Source organism: Lepidochelys olivacea (assembly GCF_965140295.1).
Source record: "Lepidochelys olivacea isolate rLepOli2 genome assembly, chromosome: 27".
Classification (NCBI taxonomy): Eukaryota; Metazoa; Chordata; order Testudines; family Cheloniidae; genus Lepidochelys; species Lepidochelys olivacea.
This window is the reverse complement of record NC_140437.1, coordinates 14,832,878-14,849,728: the sequence shown is the minus strand read 5'-3', so window position 1 is coordinate 14,849,728 and position 16,851 is coordinate 14,832,878. Positions and strand designations below refer to the sequence as shown.

General features: G+C 57.3%; 1 protein-coding gene across 4 annotated transcripts in view; it reads left to right on the top strand.

Annotated features, from left to right (window-relative positions):
• The window catches only part of SRCIN1 (SRC kinase signaling inhibitor 1), a 204,993-nt gene that overhangs the window by 30,105 nt on the left and 158,037 nt on the right, over window positions 1-16,851 (top strand). For 2 of the 4 annotated variants that reach the window (XM_084615772.1, XM_084615770.1), the window contains exon 1: window positions 482-711. The exons of 1 other annotated variant lie outside the window; for it this stretch is intronic. In XM_084615772.1, coding sequence (XP_084471898.1) covers window positions 690-711 — 22 coding nt within the window. In that variant the 5' untranslated portion in view covers window positions 482-689. Of the gene's footprint in view, window positions 1-481; window positions 753-16,851 lie in introns of those variants that run through there. One more of the 4 variants, XM_084615773.1, reaches the window with a different exon arrangement.

Here is a 16,851-nt window from a genome sequence, read left to right as displayed (position 1 = left end):
CAACAAAAGGAGCTCTGCTGATGTGGTTTCCACCCCCATCTTTTGCTGAGATTGTTCCTGATGGACCTTTAGAGCTAAATCAGTACCTGTTCCTATGACCGGCTGGTGGGGGATTCTGACCAAATGCCCCCCCATGGAGAACGAATTAGATTTCGTTGTACCCCACAGGTGTGCAGTGGAAATGTGAAGGCTGTATCAGGAACCCATGTGTGTAGGGGAGATCCTATGCTGGCTAAGAAGAAAGTGGCCCATTATTAACAGTTTGCAACTCCTGCAGTGTGGGAGAGCCGGGCGGTGGGATATTTATCAACGTATCCGACATGGCCTTGCCTCCTGGGTCCTGCTGCCTCTGCCGGAACCAGCGGTAATTACACGCTGCCCTTATTATCATAATATCCTCCTGGCATTTAGACTAGACACCTATCTCGGAATAAAATGTAGGGGCCTTTAAGCGAGAGGGACAGATCTCCCTGCACATTAATCTGTCATGAGCTAATGTGTCTCCCATTTGATCCTTTGTACATCGCCGAGCCGAGCGCTCACACACGCACGCGCTCCCACTCTCACACGCTCCCTCTCTTGCACTCCAGCCTGCGGTCTCCCATGGTTGGCTGGGCCTGAGCCCCTCGGAGAAAGAAAAAAAGAAAAAGAAAAAGCCAAGAAAGCGAGCGAGGAAAGCCCGGGCGATAATGGGAAATACACCCTCTCAAGGCATGTCACTCTCACTATGTGCACCCATTCTTAAGTAGCAGGTATTTTTTTTTATTTGTGTGTTTTTGTTTTCTCCCCCCCCCCTCCAACTGCCCGTACGGTGTGGTGAGGCTGTGGGGAATTGGTGCTGCTGATGCCAGAGTGGTTTGCTTTGAAGCTGAACAGAGGAAGATCAGCTGGGGGATCTTGCTTTTAAAAGGGCGGGGGGGGGGAATTAAGCCCCCTTCATGCAGTGACAAGATAGGACTCTCCGGCTACCCCCTCACCTGGGGGGAATGGCTGCAGATGTGGGGGGGGACTGGGCTACCAGGGGATGCTGGCTGTCAGATGAAAGCAGCAGGGGGTGCTAATCTGGTGCTTGTGGCCACCGCTGGTTTTCAGTGTTGTCCTGTTGTCAGGGCTGCCTGGCTCCAAGGGGATAAAGTATCTATAGAGCCTGCTGTCCTAGAAACGTTGCCAGAACGAGTTGTATTTTTTTTGGTGGGGGGGGGGGAGGAAGATCAACCAAGGGGTGTGCTTTTCTCTCTTGCCTTACAGCAACGTGGTTTAAGTGCTGCACTGTTTGCTGCTTGAGCTGGGTTCTGAATTTCCCTTTCTTTCCCAGGGCTGGTGGTGATGCCGTCTGCTTCATTAAATAACCGAGACAGATGGGGTGCGGGAGGGTGGGGGCTGGTTGGCTGGTTAATGCCTGGTTTTTGGCTTTTTCCAAGGGGGTGGTGGTGATCAAAGGCAGTGTGCGGAGCAGGCAATCCGGCTGCAGGTCGCCCGGGTGAGTTATTTTAAGTGTCCTTAAAGGAGGTGGAAAAATATGGCACATCACAGGCTTTGGGGGGGAGGAGGGAAACTTAAAATAACTCAAACCACTCGCCCCCTTCGCCGCCGTGACTTGCGGTCGCTTTGCTCCTGGCGCGTGTGCAGAATAGGAAAAGGCACATTGTTCCCGGTATTGCGTTGTGTGTGAGTTGGTGTGGTGCCAAGGCAGGGGTGTTCTTCACAAAGGGGGGTGTGTGTGTGTGTGTGTGTACGCAAACTTCACCAGCAGGTTCCCAGGGTGTTGCCGCACCAGCCCCAAATTCATGCAGTAGGGCTTGCCGGATGTGTGTGGGTTTGGTTGGCACCCCCGGCTCTCCTCCCCGGTGCTGGCAGGGGAAGCAGGAGCCAGGAGGAGGAGAAGAGATGGATTTCAAAGTGGGAAGAGGTGAGGGACATGCTGGTTGCTAGGGCCCCCTTTCTTTTTATTTTTTTTTTCTCTGCTTGGGCTTTAGCTCTGGCAGGTTCCCAGACAGGCAGCGTTTTCTCTTTTGTTCCCTGCTCTTTTCCCCCTGGCTGTTCACCAGTGCTTTCGCGGTGCTGCCTGCAGGGCCCTGGGGACGGGCTCGATCTCTGATGGAAGCTCTGTCAGATGGGACGTCTGCCTCTGTGGACCCACGGCTCGCTCCGCCAGCAAGCAACCCCTCAGTGGTGGGGTGCAGGAAGGGAGGCGCTGCCCTCCTCCCCTCAGAAAACAGGCTGCCATAGTCTGAGGAGGGGCAGGGTACATGAGATTCACTAAAAAAAAAAGGGCGGGGGGAATGAGGGTCACTGGAAGCAGCAACTGCAGGACCCCCCGCCCCCGAGTGAGACCACTTACAGGGGCATTGTTTGGTGTCAGAGCTGGGAGAATATTCCCCCTCCACTGGTGATTGTCCCTCTGCCCCGTACCCGGTGCTGGCCCAGCCCAAGGCTCCCCGTTCCCGGCTGCTCCCTCGAGCCAGCTGCTGACATCTGTGCCGTCTAACCCGGCTGGTGCTGCTCTTTCAGGAAAGCAGCACATTGCCGAGGTGTGTTGAAACCAGGCGTGCGGATTGTAGGTGCTCTCGTGTGCCCTGCTCTCCCAACCCTGCTGTGTTCACATAGGACCAAGAGCACAGTGCCCTGGGGGAGGCTGAAGCCCGTCATGTCATCCCAAAGCAGGCCCACCTTGCCTGGAGGGCGGGCTCGAACCTAGGACTTCCGGAGCTCACTGCGCGAGCCTCTGCTGCATGAGCTAAAAGCCACGGGGCTCTTAGCCAAGGCTGTAAGGCTCGTTAACCTTTAATGGTCTCGGTGCCACAACACCACACCCAGGAGGTGTGTGGGTTACCCCAGTGCCATGGCTGGCCGGCCCCAGGTGGTTATTGCAGCCCCAGCCTGTGTTCTTTCGTCCTCCTCAACGATTACTGTCCTAGTTATTGCCTCAAAACTGTCCCTGGAGCACCCAGCCTTCAAAGACCTTGGGAAATGGATCCAGACTTGCTTCCTGACAAGCCCTGGATTCCCCGGGCGACTAGCTTGTGGACTGCAACCTGGATGGGTGGCACATGAACTGCCTGCTGGGGGAGGCTCGCCCCCAGTCCCGCCCCTTCTGCCTGAGGCCCTGCCCCTTCCTTGCCCCCCCCAGCCCAGAGTCCCCACCATCGCAGCTGCCAGCCCCCGCCCCAGGCTAGTGCCCCCAGCCTATGGTACCCACCTGTGGGGAGGAGAAGGGGGCTGGTGGCTATAAGTACTGGCTAACGGCTTTGTGCGGGTGGGGGGGGGGTCTTATTCACTGTCCAGCCAGGAGTTAGACTCCTCCCCCCTGCTCTAGGATTGGGAGGGGATCGTGTCTGTTTATTCAGTCCTGGGTGCCCCCTAATCCTGGGGCCTTTAAAAGTCTGCTTTTACCCTCGTTCACAGAGCCACTGTCAGCAATAGGCGCCCCTGAGCGGGTGTGGCTGAGGCCAGTTGTGTAACTCTGCGGCTGTGGTTTTGAGAGGCAGGATGGTCATGCGGTTAAGGCACTGGACTGGGCGACAAGATCAGGGTTTAATCCCCAGCTCTGCCACTGACTCCCTGTGTGACCTGGGAAAGTCACTTAATCTCTCTCTGCCTCACTTTCCCCATCTGTAAAATGGGGGATAATAATCCTTCCTTTCTCACCCGGTCTGTCTACTTAGACTATCAGCTCTTTGGAGCAGGGGCTGTCCCTTGTGAGGCGCATGTGGGGCATCGATCGTGGTTGGAGGCCTCTGGAGTGACTCTGATACGAAGAACAGGGGTAGTAATTTGCACCATCTGCACTAGGGCTTGCATTTTCCCCGTGTCGGTTCATGGACTCGTTGCTGACGGCTCCTGTCGGTTTCCCAGTGTTGCAAGGGGCCCTGGAGTCAATAGCCTTCGCTGCAGTGAGAGGTGTAGTTTGGCTTTTTGTCCCTTCAGTCCTGGCTTTACCTGACTGCGTTCCCCTAGCAAAGCCCCAGCCGTGGGAGGGTCCACCCGCTCCTGGAGTGAAAGGTCCATTCCCTTTCCCGTGGTCACTTCTCTCCCGTAACAGTCCATCTTGTCCTGAGGCACAGAACCTCGTGGGATGCCACACACTGCAGCCACAGCCGCCGAGGTAGCTTATTAGCATCAGACGTTTAGAAGACCCTTTGGAGCTAGCCTTGGTACCAGGCAGCTGAGTGAATCCACTGTATCAAAGAGCCCCATTGTAACCCAGCTAATGTGGGGAATGCGGACAGCTCCCTCTGCCTTCTGTGGGGGTGCGGGGTATAAAACCCCAGCAACCCAGGATTTAATTATAGAAACCGATTCTTCTTTGCTGTACGTTGATCTGTCCTGTGCAGTCGCTGTCAGAGAGTGCACAGCTGCTTCTCACCCTCCCCCCAGTGAAACGACCTCCCTGTGCACACACGCTCGCCTTTGTGCTGCCAATTGCCGTCAAGGAGGGGGCAGGAAGAGGGCCGACCTCCTGAGCAGCTGGGGGGGTGGGGGAAGAGGATTTCCTTTTAGACTCAGAGGAGGTGGCAGGTGGGAGATGGAAATAGGCGTCCCCAGAGTGCTGAATGCATAGATAAGCTTCAGTGCGTGTGTGTGAAAGGTGGCCGTACTGGAGAGTAGAAAGCTGGTGTGTCTGGGATGATGGGGAACATGGAAGGGGAGAATGTTTTGGGTGGGGAGTGCTGCAGAGTGGCCAGGCTGCATAGGTGTGTGCACTGTAGTGGATAGGGCTGTGCGCTGCATAACCCGCCCCTCTGTCCCGTTCCCGTTCCGTGTTGCACTGACAGACCCGTGAACAGCCTCCCTCACCCAGGCCCCACCAAGCAGCATCCATCCAAGATAACGTGTCCTCCCCTTGCTAGTTTTTGACAGTCTCCTCTGACTCCCAAAAGCAGAAATTGCCTCTCTCGCACATCCTGATGTCCCCACCGCTGACCCCTTTGCAGCCGCTGCCTGCACACCCTGCCAGTCGCCCCCAGGCGCTCGCTGTGGCCGTGAGATGGGTCTGTCCTGCAGGGCTCTTCTCTGGCAGGATCACAGGGCTCGGGTGAGTGGGCAGGCGTTCACTACAGGCCCTTCTGCCTGGCTGCCTCTCTAATCTCTCAGGGATGGGAGGACAGCCTTGTTGGCTTGATGTCTCCCTTTGATAGGCCGGGCCTGTTCCCTGCTACTTCACAAAGCGGATCTCTTCCCTGATTTTTGAAGGACTCTCACCCCACCGGTCCCCAATGCCCTTAAATGCTGAGATGTTGGACTGTAATCAAAGCAGTCTGAGGAGAGCCGAGGCTCATCCCCCTGGGGGTTTGGATCAGGGGAGGCGAAGGGGGGGCTCTCTGCAGCCTCGGGTGTTGGAACTGAGTTTTCTAGTCTCGTTGTGGGTTGGGAACTTCAACTTGATCCCCCTTGGGCCCTTACTCTGTTTAGGAGAGGCTGGGGAGGGGCACAGCAGAGGGAAGGAGCCGAAATGTGTTGGGTGGGAAATGCCCCCCCGGTGGTCTGTAGACTGCTTATGTTTGTGCCAGTCGAATCCCTTTATCCCTGCTGTGTGGCAAGGTTTGCACTTCAGCTGGAAACCTGTTTGAACATCAAAGCCATCAAATCACCCTTGGGCTGGGGGAAGTGGAAATACACCATTTCCAGGTGCAGGGAGCTGGAGGGTAAAGGCTGATATAAACGAACTTTGCAAGCCCATTGGAGAGGGCCGTAACTCCCTGCGGTCTGTAAGATTTGCCTCTCCCCGTGACAGTCTACTTCATTACATTCAGGTTCTTGTATTGCGCCCATCACCTTGGTCTCTGACCATGTTAAGCAACGTGACTAGCATGTCACAGATGGGGTTGGTTCTTTCTCCTTTCTTCCCTGCTTACAACAGCCCTTTTGGGGAAGTGGCAGAGTGTGGGCCTGGCCTCACCCCGTTGAGAGCTCTGGGCATGTTGATAGCCTGGGTCAACCCATGTTGTGTGTGGGGCCGAAGAAACGAGGCAGAGCATGGTTCCTGAACCTGGTTTGACTCCGGCTCTGCAAGGAGAGAGGCACCCACCCACAGCCAACCCTATGCTGTGACCTGGTGCCGCAGGGGAGCTTTGCTCGTGCAGCTGGACTGCACTTTTGAAAGCTTCCTCAGGGCAGGTGATGTGTTGGTAGGGGTAGGAGGACATCTTACAGCTTCCTGGCCTGTCCTGAATGTGCTAGCACAAAGGGGAGAGACCATGCATGGGAACAGGGTGAGGTCTTTTCCAGCGCTCTGTCTGGTTTGGAGTGGGGATGTGGGTGTGGCACTGTACCAGCTTCCAAGGCTGCTGGGCTTTACTCCAGTGATCTAATGCATGTGCTCTCCCAAGGGGGAAGCTCAGGTCTCCTCTCACAGAACTGCCCACCTCTGCTAGGGAGAGGGGAACATGTGGGCTTTTTCGCCTCCTACCCACCTCCTCCAAAAGCCCAACCCACTGGGCTAGGGGCTATGGTCCTCCTGCCTTTCCATGCTGCCAGCTGGGGGAGGAATCTCAGTGAGGAAAAGCCAGTTGCCTTAGAGCTCCTCTTGTTCAGCCTGAGCCCAGTGCTGAGCTGGGATGCTCCCCCATATAGTTCATATTGTATCCAGATCTGGAGCAGCCGCTGTCCCCATCTATGTAGCCTGCTAGTTCCGATTCCTCGTGCCACCCTGCTAAGAGGACTATATTTCCCAAAGGGAAAACAGGACATCCCCAGCTGCTTGCCCAAGGCCCCCCCTCCCCGAGGCTGTTGCTGGCTGTTAGATCTCTGCATGCCCCCGCATGAGACAGTCGCTGGTCGCTGCCACCCTGCTGGTCCCTGCATGCTGGACTGCTGGCCTCCCCTCCCAGCCCTGCCCCACCCCGTGTGGGGCTGGCGTCTCCACTCCCCCCCCCCCACATGTTCCACCGCTTTTTTGATAAAAGTGAGCATTTGTCCCATTTGCTCAAGCCAACTGATCAAAACCGGGACAAATGCCCACTTTTGCATGCCCCCCCCCCCCAAAAGTCAGGACAGGACTTAAAAAAGGGACTGTCCTGGCCCAAACGGGACGTATGGTCACCCTACACCCTGCATATCCCAAGAGGACACCTTCTCCCACCAGTGGTAAAGACACAGGGGGCTGGAAGGCAGTTCGTGTGTGTGTGAGTGTGGCTTGCTTTTCCCTATCAACTGTGCTTGCTACCCAGCCAAGGTCCTCATTAAAACCCTCCCCCAGCCACTCGCCTACTGGCAGGGCTGGGGCTGCAGGTGCAATGATGCTCAATGAGACGCTCAGCGAAGGAGCTTAAATGCTCGTTAAAAAAAAATTACTCATTTGCTTCCATGGGGGGGGGGGGATAATGAAATTTTGCTGTCAGCTGTTTTTATTTTATTTTTTCCCCCTCCTGCTGCACGAGTTCCACTCTCCAAACACATGCAGATGAAGGGTTTCTTAATTTTGTTTCAAACAGACGGGCTGCTGGAGAGGCTGGGGCGGGGGTAGGGTGGAAGAGGAGGGAGTGGAAAAAACCAACTTGTGTGTTTTTGGTGGCTTTTGTTTTTTTGGTTTTTTCCATGCAGTAATGGTCTGATGACATGGGGGAGGGTGGCAAAGGAGATGATGCAAATGACTTCCACGGCATCTCATCGCTCCAGCCCTGACAATCCAGTAGCTGCCACCCAACCAAGGGTGAGTGTCACAGAGCAACTGGGCATGAAAGGGGGGAAAAAAAAATCCTTCCTTCATTTCTGTCATGGCTCCGCTCCGATCCCGTGACCCTTATGCTCCCGCTGTCAAGGAGCGTAATCTCACGGTCAGGTCTTCTCTAGGAGACCTTCTTGGAAAACCCATGAGAGCCGTGGCCCTCTGTCTAGCTAAAGTACTTCTCTGCCCCCCCCATCGCTGTCGTGACAGAGCCCCTCATGGGCTGTAGTGTATTTCTGTGCTACTCCTCCATTTTACAGATGGGGAACTGAGGCTCAGCCACTCAGGCTAGACCTACCTGCGCTGGCTTCAATTTAGTTAGCACAGGTAAAAGTAGCGGTGAAGAACCAGTGGCGTGGCCTGCCTGGAACCCTGGGCCCATACTTGCGTTCCCAGCCCCCACTGCCGGGTCTTCTCTGCTATTTTTAGCCACATTAGCTGGGTTAAAGCGAGTGTGGCTAGGTCTGGCTTAGCCACACCCACACCACGGCTTGCAGCAGAGATGTACGCTCAGGGACATGCCCAAGGCTATGCAGGAAGTCTGCGGCAGAACGGGGAGCTGAATGCGGTGCCAAGTGCCAGGCTCCTATCCCACCCACTGGGCCATCCATTCGCACCGCAGTCAGTCCTGAGCCGAATGCCCCAGCAGGAAGCTAGGGGAGGTCACTGGGCTCGCAGAGAAAGGGTAAAACAGGCTCTGATGAATACCCCATGGCCCTTAACACCCCGATTCCACCCTGATTCCAAGGGGAATTCGTAGGCTCAATGGTGGTTCCTTTCCTGTTCTCAAACATCACTGTAGTGATGGCTGGTAGATCTGCACCATCTAAGCTGGAGGGCTGGAGCCGCAGGGGGCTGGGCCTGAGTCTTGCTCACTTAAAGTTTCCTCCTTGTGGTTTTATTCTAGGGGTCCTTAGAGCACCCAGTGAGAAGAGCAAAGCCCCCCGGCCCCCTAGAAAATCCCCTAGCCTAGCTATCATGGTGCTTCTGCCCCCTGTTGCCTCAGGAGCTCAGCGCCTCGAATATATTTATCCCTATAATGCCCCTGTGGGGTTATCCCCATTGTACAGCTCAGGAGCTGAGGCACTGAGATACTAAGTGACTTGTACAAGGGCCCACAGGGAACCTGTGCTAGGGCAGGGAACTGAGCCCAAGTCCAAGGCTAACCAGTGGGCCATCCTCCCAGGCCTAGGATATGATCCAGCCATGTAACGTGAACTCCTGTCTTCTCTGGAGGGAACTGACCCCTATGTTGCGGGGCCTATTCCTGGAGTTAGGGTCCTCCCCACCTTTGCAGAGCTGGCTCTATGCCCCAGCAGGAGCCACCAGCCCTCGAGGTGTATCTGGGGCAGGAAGGAGTCATGGCAAGGACATTCCTACACCCTAGCTGTTCCCAGCTGCCGGAAGAGCCCCGGGGGCCTTGGCAGCTTAGGGCAGCCCTCAGCGCTGCTGAAGCTTATGTGGGGGGCTGAACTGCCCAGGGCAGCTACGCCACTGAAACGCAGCCACAGAGGGGTTTTCTGTCCGCCGGCCCCGTGTTGCCCCCCCCCCCCCGGCGAGGGGCGGTGCATGGCTGACATTCTTCCATCCACCTGGTGGTGTCTACACCGGGGCTTAACGACGTGAATGTTCTGCACCCCGAGCGACATACCTGGGTGGAGCTAAGTTTCAGTTGTAAAACCAGGCCTGAGTAGGGTGACCAGGCAGCAAGTGTGAAAAATTGGGACAGGGGGTAGGGAGGTAATAGGAGCCTATGTAAGAAAAAGACCGCAAAATCGGGACTGTTCCTATAAAATCGGGACATCTGGTCACCCTAGGCCTGAGCCAGTCTAACGGGGTCTGCGGTCTGGAGCTCTTTCTCCTACTTTCCCGTGGGTGGGAGGTGGATTGGCATAGTGACAGGAGAACCCTGAGCCGGGAGGAGAGCCCCGGCAAGAGGCCGCTGTGAAAATAGTCCCGCTCCCCTCAGCCTGGTGCACTAGCTCAGAGTGTCAGCAGTCAGCCCAGCCCAGCCGCAGGTATGGTGTGATGTCTCCAGTCTTCATAATCCCGCCAACGCAGCTGCTACGTTTGTTCGTGAGTTGCCTCTCCTGGGGAGGGCAGAGGAGTGGGGTGGGGGGGTTTCTAGGTAGCCAGAATGGCTTTGGTGGGGGTCAGGAGAAGGAGCAGGGTGGAAGCGAGTTTGCCAGCGTGAATGAGGATGGCTCAGCACAGCTGGGTGGCAGAAGCTACCTCGTGTGTAACCTGTGGAATAGTTTTTTTCCCTTGCTACGGACGCCCTCTTCGACCTCTTATCTGGCTGAGCCTGCGGACGGTCACTTTGGCTGACGTCGTCAGATCTCCACCGTCCCCAAGTTTATATATTTCAATTACATCCCATTGAAAGCCTCCCTGTTTTAGTTGGCTCCCTAGATGTATAGGCTTCCACCTTACCACTTGTCTATTTGCTCAGATCCAGGCTCCACCTTTCTTTTCCTTTGAGTTTTCACATCCCTTCCATGTGCTGTGGCATCTTTATCCTACTCCAGATCTGACCTGGGACTTGTACCCTCTAAAGCCACTGTCCCCTCTCGCTACTGTCGTATCAAACATGGCCTCTCCATCACCTAAACTATTTAAAACCGGAGCAGACAAAGTGCCCTAGGGTAGAATCCTGGCCTGGATGCCCGTGAAATCTCATAAGGATATTTCCCTCCAGGCCACTCATTGCAATCTCAGTCTGTGACCGTCCTGTGCAACGTTCAAAGGGATGCTGCTTAGCCATTAGTCACTGACCCTACCTTGGGGCTGCTCTAGCTTCTGTGATTCCCATCTGCCCCTGCGTCAGGTGCCTAAGCACTACCTCAGGCAGGCGGTGGAGGGGTAATCTGCTACGTATAAGTCTCCGCCTTTGTCTGAGCCATTGAACTGGGCGCACTGACAACTCACTGCTCCTCGACTGTGGCATTGCCCACTGTCCCTGCCAGGGAGAGCGATGCTGGTGAGACGGGCCAATGGCTTTTAGCTTCCGACTTTGCATCCTCTCCGTACCCCAGAATATGGGGTGCTTTCCTCACGACTGCCCTGTGATTACAGGCATCAAAATCTCATCCCAGGTGCTCTTGCTATTGTTCTCATTTAATGACCTATTCACTGGGGGAGAAGGTGGGGGGGGACCCTAAAGCCCCAGTCCACGGTCACAGGGTAAGTCAGAGGCAGAGCTGGGAACCGCAGTGGGATGTGGGAGAGGCTCAATTCCCAGCCCTGCCACAGATCTCCTGTGTGACCCTGCATGAGTCACTCGGGGCCATATTTTCAATAGCGCCAAAGTGATTTAGGAGCATCCGCTTCCAGTGGGATTTAGGCACTTTTGAAAATGTTACTTGTGATCTCCCCATAAAATGGGGCTAATAATACCTCTTTGGTATGTCTTCTGTCCTCAGATTGTGTGCTCTTCAGGGCAGGGTCTATCTCTCGCTGTGTACGTACAGCGCCTAGCACGGTCAGGTCTTGATCTTAAGGTACATCTACACTTATGGCGGCATGTGCAGGCAGAATAGAGTGCTCTACGCTACTGAACCCCCAGGGTATATCTCCTACCTGGCTCTCGACACACCCAAGCAGCACCTCCTATGTCTGTGCTGCTGTTTTTAGCCATGTAGCGTCCCCACTGCCTCCCCGGTGCCGGAACCTCTCCCCACCACAGGGAAAGGCTCCGGCAGGGCGGGAGGAAGTCGGCCGGGGGGGGAAAGGCTCCGGCAGGGCGGGAGGAAGTCGTCCGGGGGGGGGAAAGGCTCCGGCAGGGCGGGAGGAAGTCGATGGGGGGGCGGGGGGGAAGGCTCCGGCAGGGAGGGAGAAAGTCGGCGGCGGGGGAAAAGGCTCTGGCGGGGCGGGAGGAAGTCGGCGGCAAGGAAAAGCTCTGGTGGGGCGGGAGGAAGTCGGCGGAGGGGGGGGGGGAAGGCTCCGGCAGGGTGGGAGGAAGTCCGTGGGGGGGGGGGGAAGGCTCCAACAGGGCAGGAGGAAGTCGGCGGGGGGGGGGAAAGGCTCCAGCAGGGCAGGAGGGAGTTGGGGGGGAAAGGCTCAGGCAGGGCAGGAGGAAGTTGGCGGGGGGGGGGAAGGCTCTGGCAGGGCAGGAGGAAGTCGGTGGGGGGGGGAAAGGCTCCGGCAGGGAGGGAGGAAGTCGGCGGGGGGGGAAAGGCTCCGGCAGGGTGGGAGGAAGTCGGTGGGGGGGGGGAAGGCTCCAACAGGGCAGGAGGAAGTCGGCGGGGGAGGAAAGGCTCCAGCAGGGCAGGAGGGAGTTGGGGGGGAAAGGCTCAGGCAGGGCAGGAGGAAGTTGGCGGGGGGGGAAAAGGCTCCGGCAGGGCGGGAGGAAGTCGGCGGGGGGGGGAAGGCTCCAGCAGGGCGGGAGGAAGTCGGCGGGGGGGGGGAAGGCTCTGGCAGGGCAGGAGGAAGTCGGTGGGGGGGGGGGAAAGGCTCCGGCAGGGAGGGAGGAAGTCGGCGGGGGGGGAAAGGCTCCGGCAGGGAGGGAGGAAGTCGGTGGGGGGGAAAGGCTCCAGCAGGGCAGGAGGGAGTTGGGGGGGAAAGGCTCAGGCAGGGCAGGAGGAAGTTGGCGGGGGGGGAAAAGGCTCCAGCAGGGCGGGAGGAAGTCGGCGGGGGGGGAAGGCTCCAGCAGGGCGGGAGGAAGTCGGCGGGGGGGGGGAAGGCTCTGGCAGGGCAGGAGGAAGTCGGTGGGGGGGGGAAAGGCTCCGGCAGGGAGGGAGGAAGTCGGCGGGGGGGGGAAAGGCTCCGGCAGGGAGGGAGGAAGTCGGCGGGGGGGGGAAAGGCTCCGGCAGGGAGGGAGGAAGTCGGTGGGGGGGAAAGGCTCCAGCAGGGCAGGAGGAAGTCGGTGGGGGGGGGGAAGGCTCCGGCAGGGCAGGAGGAAGTCGGTGGGGGGGGAAGGCTCCAACAGGGCGGGAGGAAGTCGGCGGGGGGGGGAAGGCTCCGGCAGGGAGGGAGGAAGTCGGTGGGGGGGGAAAGGCTCCAGCAGGGCGGGAGGGAGTTGGGGGGGAAAGGCTCCAGCAGGGCGGGAGGGAGTCGGCGGCAGCGAAAAGGCTCTGGCGGGGCGGGAGGAAGTCGGCGGGGGGGGGAAGGCTCCAACAGGGCGGGAGGAAGTCGGCGGGGGGGGGAAGGCTCCAACAGGGCGGGAGGAAGTCGGCGGGGGGGGGGAAGGCTCCGGCAGGGAGGGAGGAAGTCGGCGGGGGGGGGGAAGGCTCCGGCAGGGAGGGAGGAAGTCGGTGGGGGGGAAAGGCTCCGGCAGGGAGGGAGGAAGTCGGTGGGGGGGGAAAGGCTCCGGCAGGGAGGGAGGAAGTCGGTGGGGGGGGAAAGGCTCCGGGAGGGAGGGAGGAAGTCGGTGGGGGGGGGGAAGGCTCCGGCAGGGCGGGAGGAAGTCGGTGGGGGGGGAAAGGCTCCAGCAGGGCGGGAGGGAGTTGGGGGGGGGAAGGCTCCAGCAGGGCGGGAGGGAGTCGGCGGCAGCGAAAAGGCTCTGGCGGGGCGGGAGGAAGTCGGCGGGGAGGGGAAGGCTCCGGCAGCAGACAAAGGCCTTTCACTGCAGCGTGTTGGTACATGTCCAGTGCCTGTTCTCCACACACTGCCCGAAGCGTAGACATAGCCTTAGTCAGGACCTCTAGGCACGGCTTTAAGAGAAACAAGTTCGGGTCCCCTGCTCTCGCCTAGTGGAGAGCTGGGCCCAGCAGCCATTTCCGAACCTTGCAAAAGGGCAGGAGCAGTCCCCCCATTCCCCGCTGTCTCCGCAGGCTCTAAGCAGGGCTGGAAATACCATCCATTTGTCAGAGAAAAGGCAGCAGCAAGGCCTGGGCTGAGTGACACAGTAATAGGGGGCGAAACAACCACCTGTCAGTTGACTTTCTTTCCATGGCTGCCATTACGTTTGGCAAGGGCAGAATGGGAGATGAATCAACCGTCCCGTCCCCTGTTATTTGGAGCAGCACTGTCATGGCACTCGGGGCTTTTCATTTGCCTGGGCGGCTTTATGTTAAGGAACCAGACTCGCGCTCAAAATAAAAGTCATTTTAGATTTTCATGCATGGAAAAATCCAGCACTTTCCTCCTGCTATTATTAGAGTCCAATCTCCGGGGCGGGATGGGAGGGCGAGACACGAGGGCTCGGATGAAGCATCCGACCCCAATGGAGAAGGCCGGCACGCACTGTGTGTTTGTCTGGGCCCACGGTGTGATGCCGGGATCTCTGCAGCACCAGGCGCTGAAAGCCACCCACATGGAAAGCCAAGGTTTGGAAGTGACCATTGAAGTCTGGCCCTTCAGTACAGCCACATGGCGGGCTGAGTGTGTTGGAGGCGACCATAGAGGGCTGGGCTAGGTTAGACCTAGAGGGCTGGGCTAGGTTAGACCTAGATTCTCTTCCTGACACTGACTTTTAGGCAAGTCGCTTAATCTTTCTGTGCCTCGGTTTACCCATCTGTAAAACAGGGAGGATGGCATCTAACTCCCAGCGGGGTATGTGCGTGAGTTTATAAAGCACTTGGAGATCCTAAAATAAAAGGCCCCTGTGGAAGCTCAAAGCACAGTGTTCTCATGAAATGGGAGGGTGGATGCACGACCAGCGAGGTGAAGCTCGGAGGAAATCCCCTCTCAGTGGCAACCCAACAGGCCCCAGTGGCCATTGCTAAGCACCGTGCTCGGCCTTTGAATGTTTCCTGTTAAGTCTTTAATGGTTGTTTTCCGGGAAGGAGAGAAACCAGCTGACTGCGTGCGAAGCTCTGCTTCCCCTGCAATCAGTGTCTCTTCTCGGCAAGAGAGGCAGGCGGCTGGGGAATGCCGACTTCTCCAAGGAAAACCGTCCATGCTGGTTGATGTGGGGAAGTTAACTGGCTGGCAGAAGAGGGGATGGCTAGTTTCGATTCTGCCCTTATGCAGGCAAAACTCCCCATTGACCTTCAGGGAGACCTTTGCCATCCCCAACCCCCCACCGTGCAGCCAATATCCTGGTCTAGGAGAACCAAGAGGGGTTCTCCACCCCACCTGTCACCCTTAGGGATCGCTGCTCCTGTTCTGCGTTCAGCATTTCCTTTGCTCAGGAAGCAGAGCTCTCCAGGGCATGACCACAGCCTGCTGGCCCAGAGAATGAGGCACTGGGATTAGGAATTTAGCCACGGGGCGGTGCTGGTTAATGCTGCGAGGGTGGCCCAGCATTGTAAGTGCCGGACACGGTGATTGCGTCAGTGTTTTCCTTTGGTCTGAGTCTGGTTTCCACAGCACGCTACCCCGAAGAGAGGAGATGGTTCTTCAGGCTGCCAGGCCTGTTAGGAGAAAAGGACAAGCTGGGATCATTTGAGCATCTCTTGCCTAATGAACTCCCTGTCACTGCAGTGGCCTCACATGTTGGTGGCACGTCGAGAATGCAGCGGGGAGGCGTGATTTTCAGCACAGGGAGGCTGAGAGTAGAACTAGCAGCGTGGACAGTGCAGCGCTGGCCGTGGTTCGGGCTAGCGACCCGAGCTCGGACCCAGGGGGTTGGGCAGGCTTGGACTCTGGCAGCTAACCTGAGCTGCTGCCGGGACCACCATGTCCGCGCAGAGCTAGTGCGAGTCTGTCTGGCCACACTGGGAATCCGGCTGCAGCGTAGACGTAACCTTGGTCTTCTCTGTTCTCTGCCTGCGGCACAGAACAGTTTAGTCTCCGGAGAGCTGGAATGTTTTAGTCAAAGTCATTGGGTTTCAGATGGGGGGGATCTGGGTGAAGTGTAATGGCCTGTGATGTGCAGGTCAGACTAGAGCTACTGCTCCCTTCTAGCCTTAAACTCTGACACCGTGAAACTATGTCCTAGGAAGTGCTGTGGGAGTGGGGCGGATCGAGGGAGAGAGCCAGGCTGGTCTTGTCATGAAGGCACCGTACTAGAGCCTGGAAGATCTCTCTCTGTGACCTTGGGCCAGTCACTTAATCCTTCTGTGCCTTGATTTTTCTCTTTTGTGTAGTGGGGATGTAAACGGGTCTCCCTTGGGTGTTTTGCCAACCTGGTGGGAGCCCCTGGACATGCCCAGTTATAAACACTGGGTGGAACCCCCTCAGGGCCCCATCTCTCATCCTTGCAGGTGAACGCTGTCCTTTCTAGGCCTTCTTCTATTTCTTTACAAGGGGAGAACCAAAAAGGAAACCAACGTTCCAATGCGACTGAGAATAAACTCTTCCCAGGGCCGGCTCCAAAGGGAAAAAGGGCCAGCGATACCCCCTGAATTCAGGAGGGGCCTACGCAGCAGATTTACAGGAGTCCTTCTGGCCGGGTCGCCAAATCCGGCTCTCCCTGGGAGTTTGCTGCACTCCTTGTAGGGATGGGGGTGGGGGTTTCAGGCATGGGAGCTCCTCCTGCTGTTTCAGGAGCCGGTCCAGCCGCTTCTGGCTCTGGATGTCCTCCCCTGCCGTTGGCAGCAGCTTCCTCCTTTCTAAAGGCCTCCTCCCTACCATGCGTGAGTAGAGTAGTGTGGACGTGTTAGCACGGCTGGAGACCCGGGTCCAGCACTTGTAAACCCAGGTTTATAGTCCAGTGTGGATGCTCAGACACAGGCGTGAAACACCGAGTCCACGAGCCCCGCCCCCCGCTTGGTCGTCTTAGACTTGAAACTCTTCAGGGCGGGGACTGTCTCTCACTCTGTACGTGCAGTCCCCCACACAACGAGGTCCTGATCTTAGGGTTTCTCTACACTTAAAATGCTGCAGCACTTCAGTGTGGACACTACCTACTCCAACGGGAGGAGTTCTCCTGTCGGCATAGGTAATTGACCTCCCCTTTGACCTGGCGCTGTGTACATTGGGTGTTAGGTCTGTCAGAAGTGTGGGTTTTTCACACCCCTGAGAGGTGTAGCTATACCGATGTAAAATCCTAGTGTAGATGGGTCTTAGTGGGTGCTATTGTATTATATATAAATGAATAAGTTGCCTGTCTCGCTTTGGCGTCATGTCTAAAGAACCTTGATTCTCCTGCTGATTCTGCTCTGGGGTGGGACAGAGACGGGTCTGATTTTGCTCCTCTTCGTCCCCCCATGCAGTGCTGGGAAGAAGCGTATTGGAAGATCAGATTCTACGCCCCCCACCCCACTACTGTGTCACTGAACAGCAAACGCTGGTTCTTGGCCATCCACCCGGCAGGCTCGTCTCCTCTTGTCCCCTGCATGTGCCGGTCGCCTGCAGCAGTG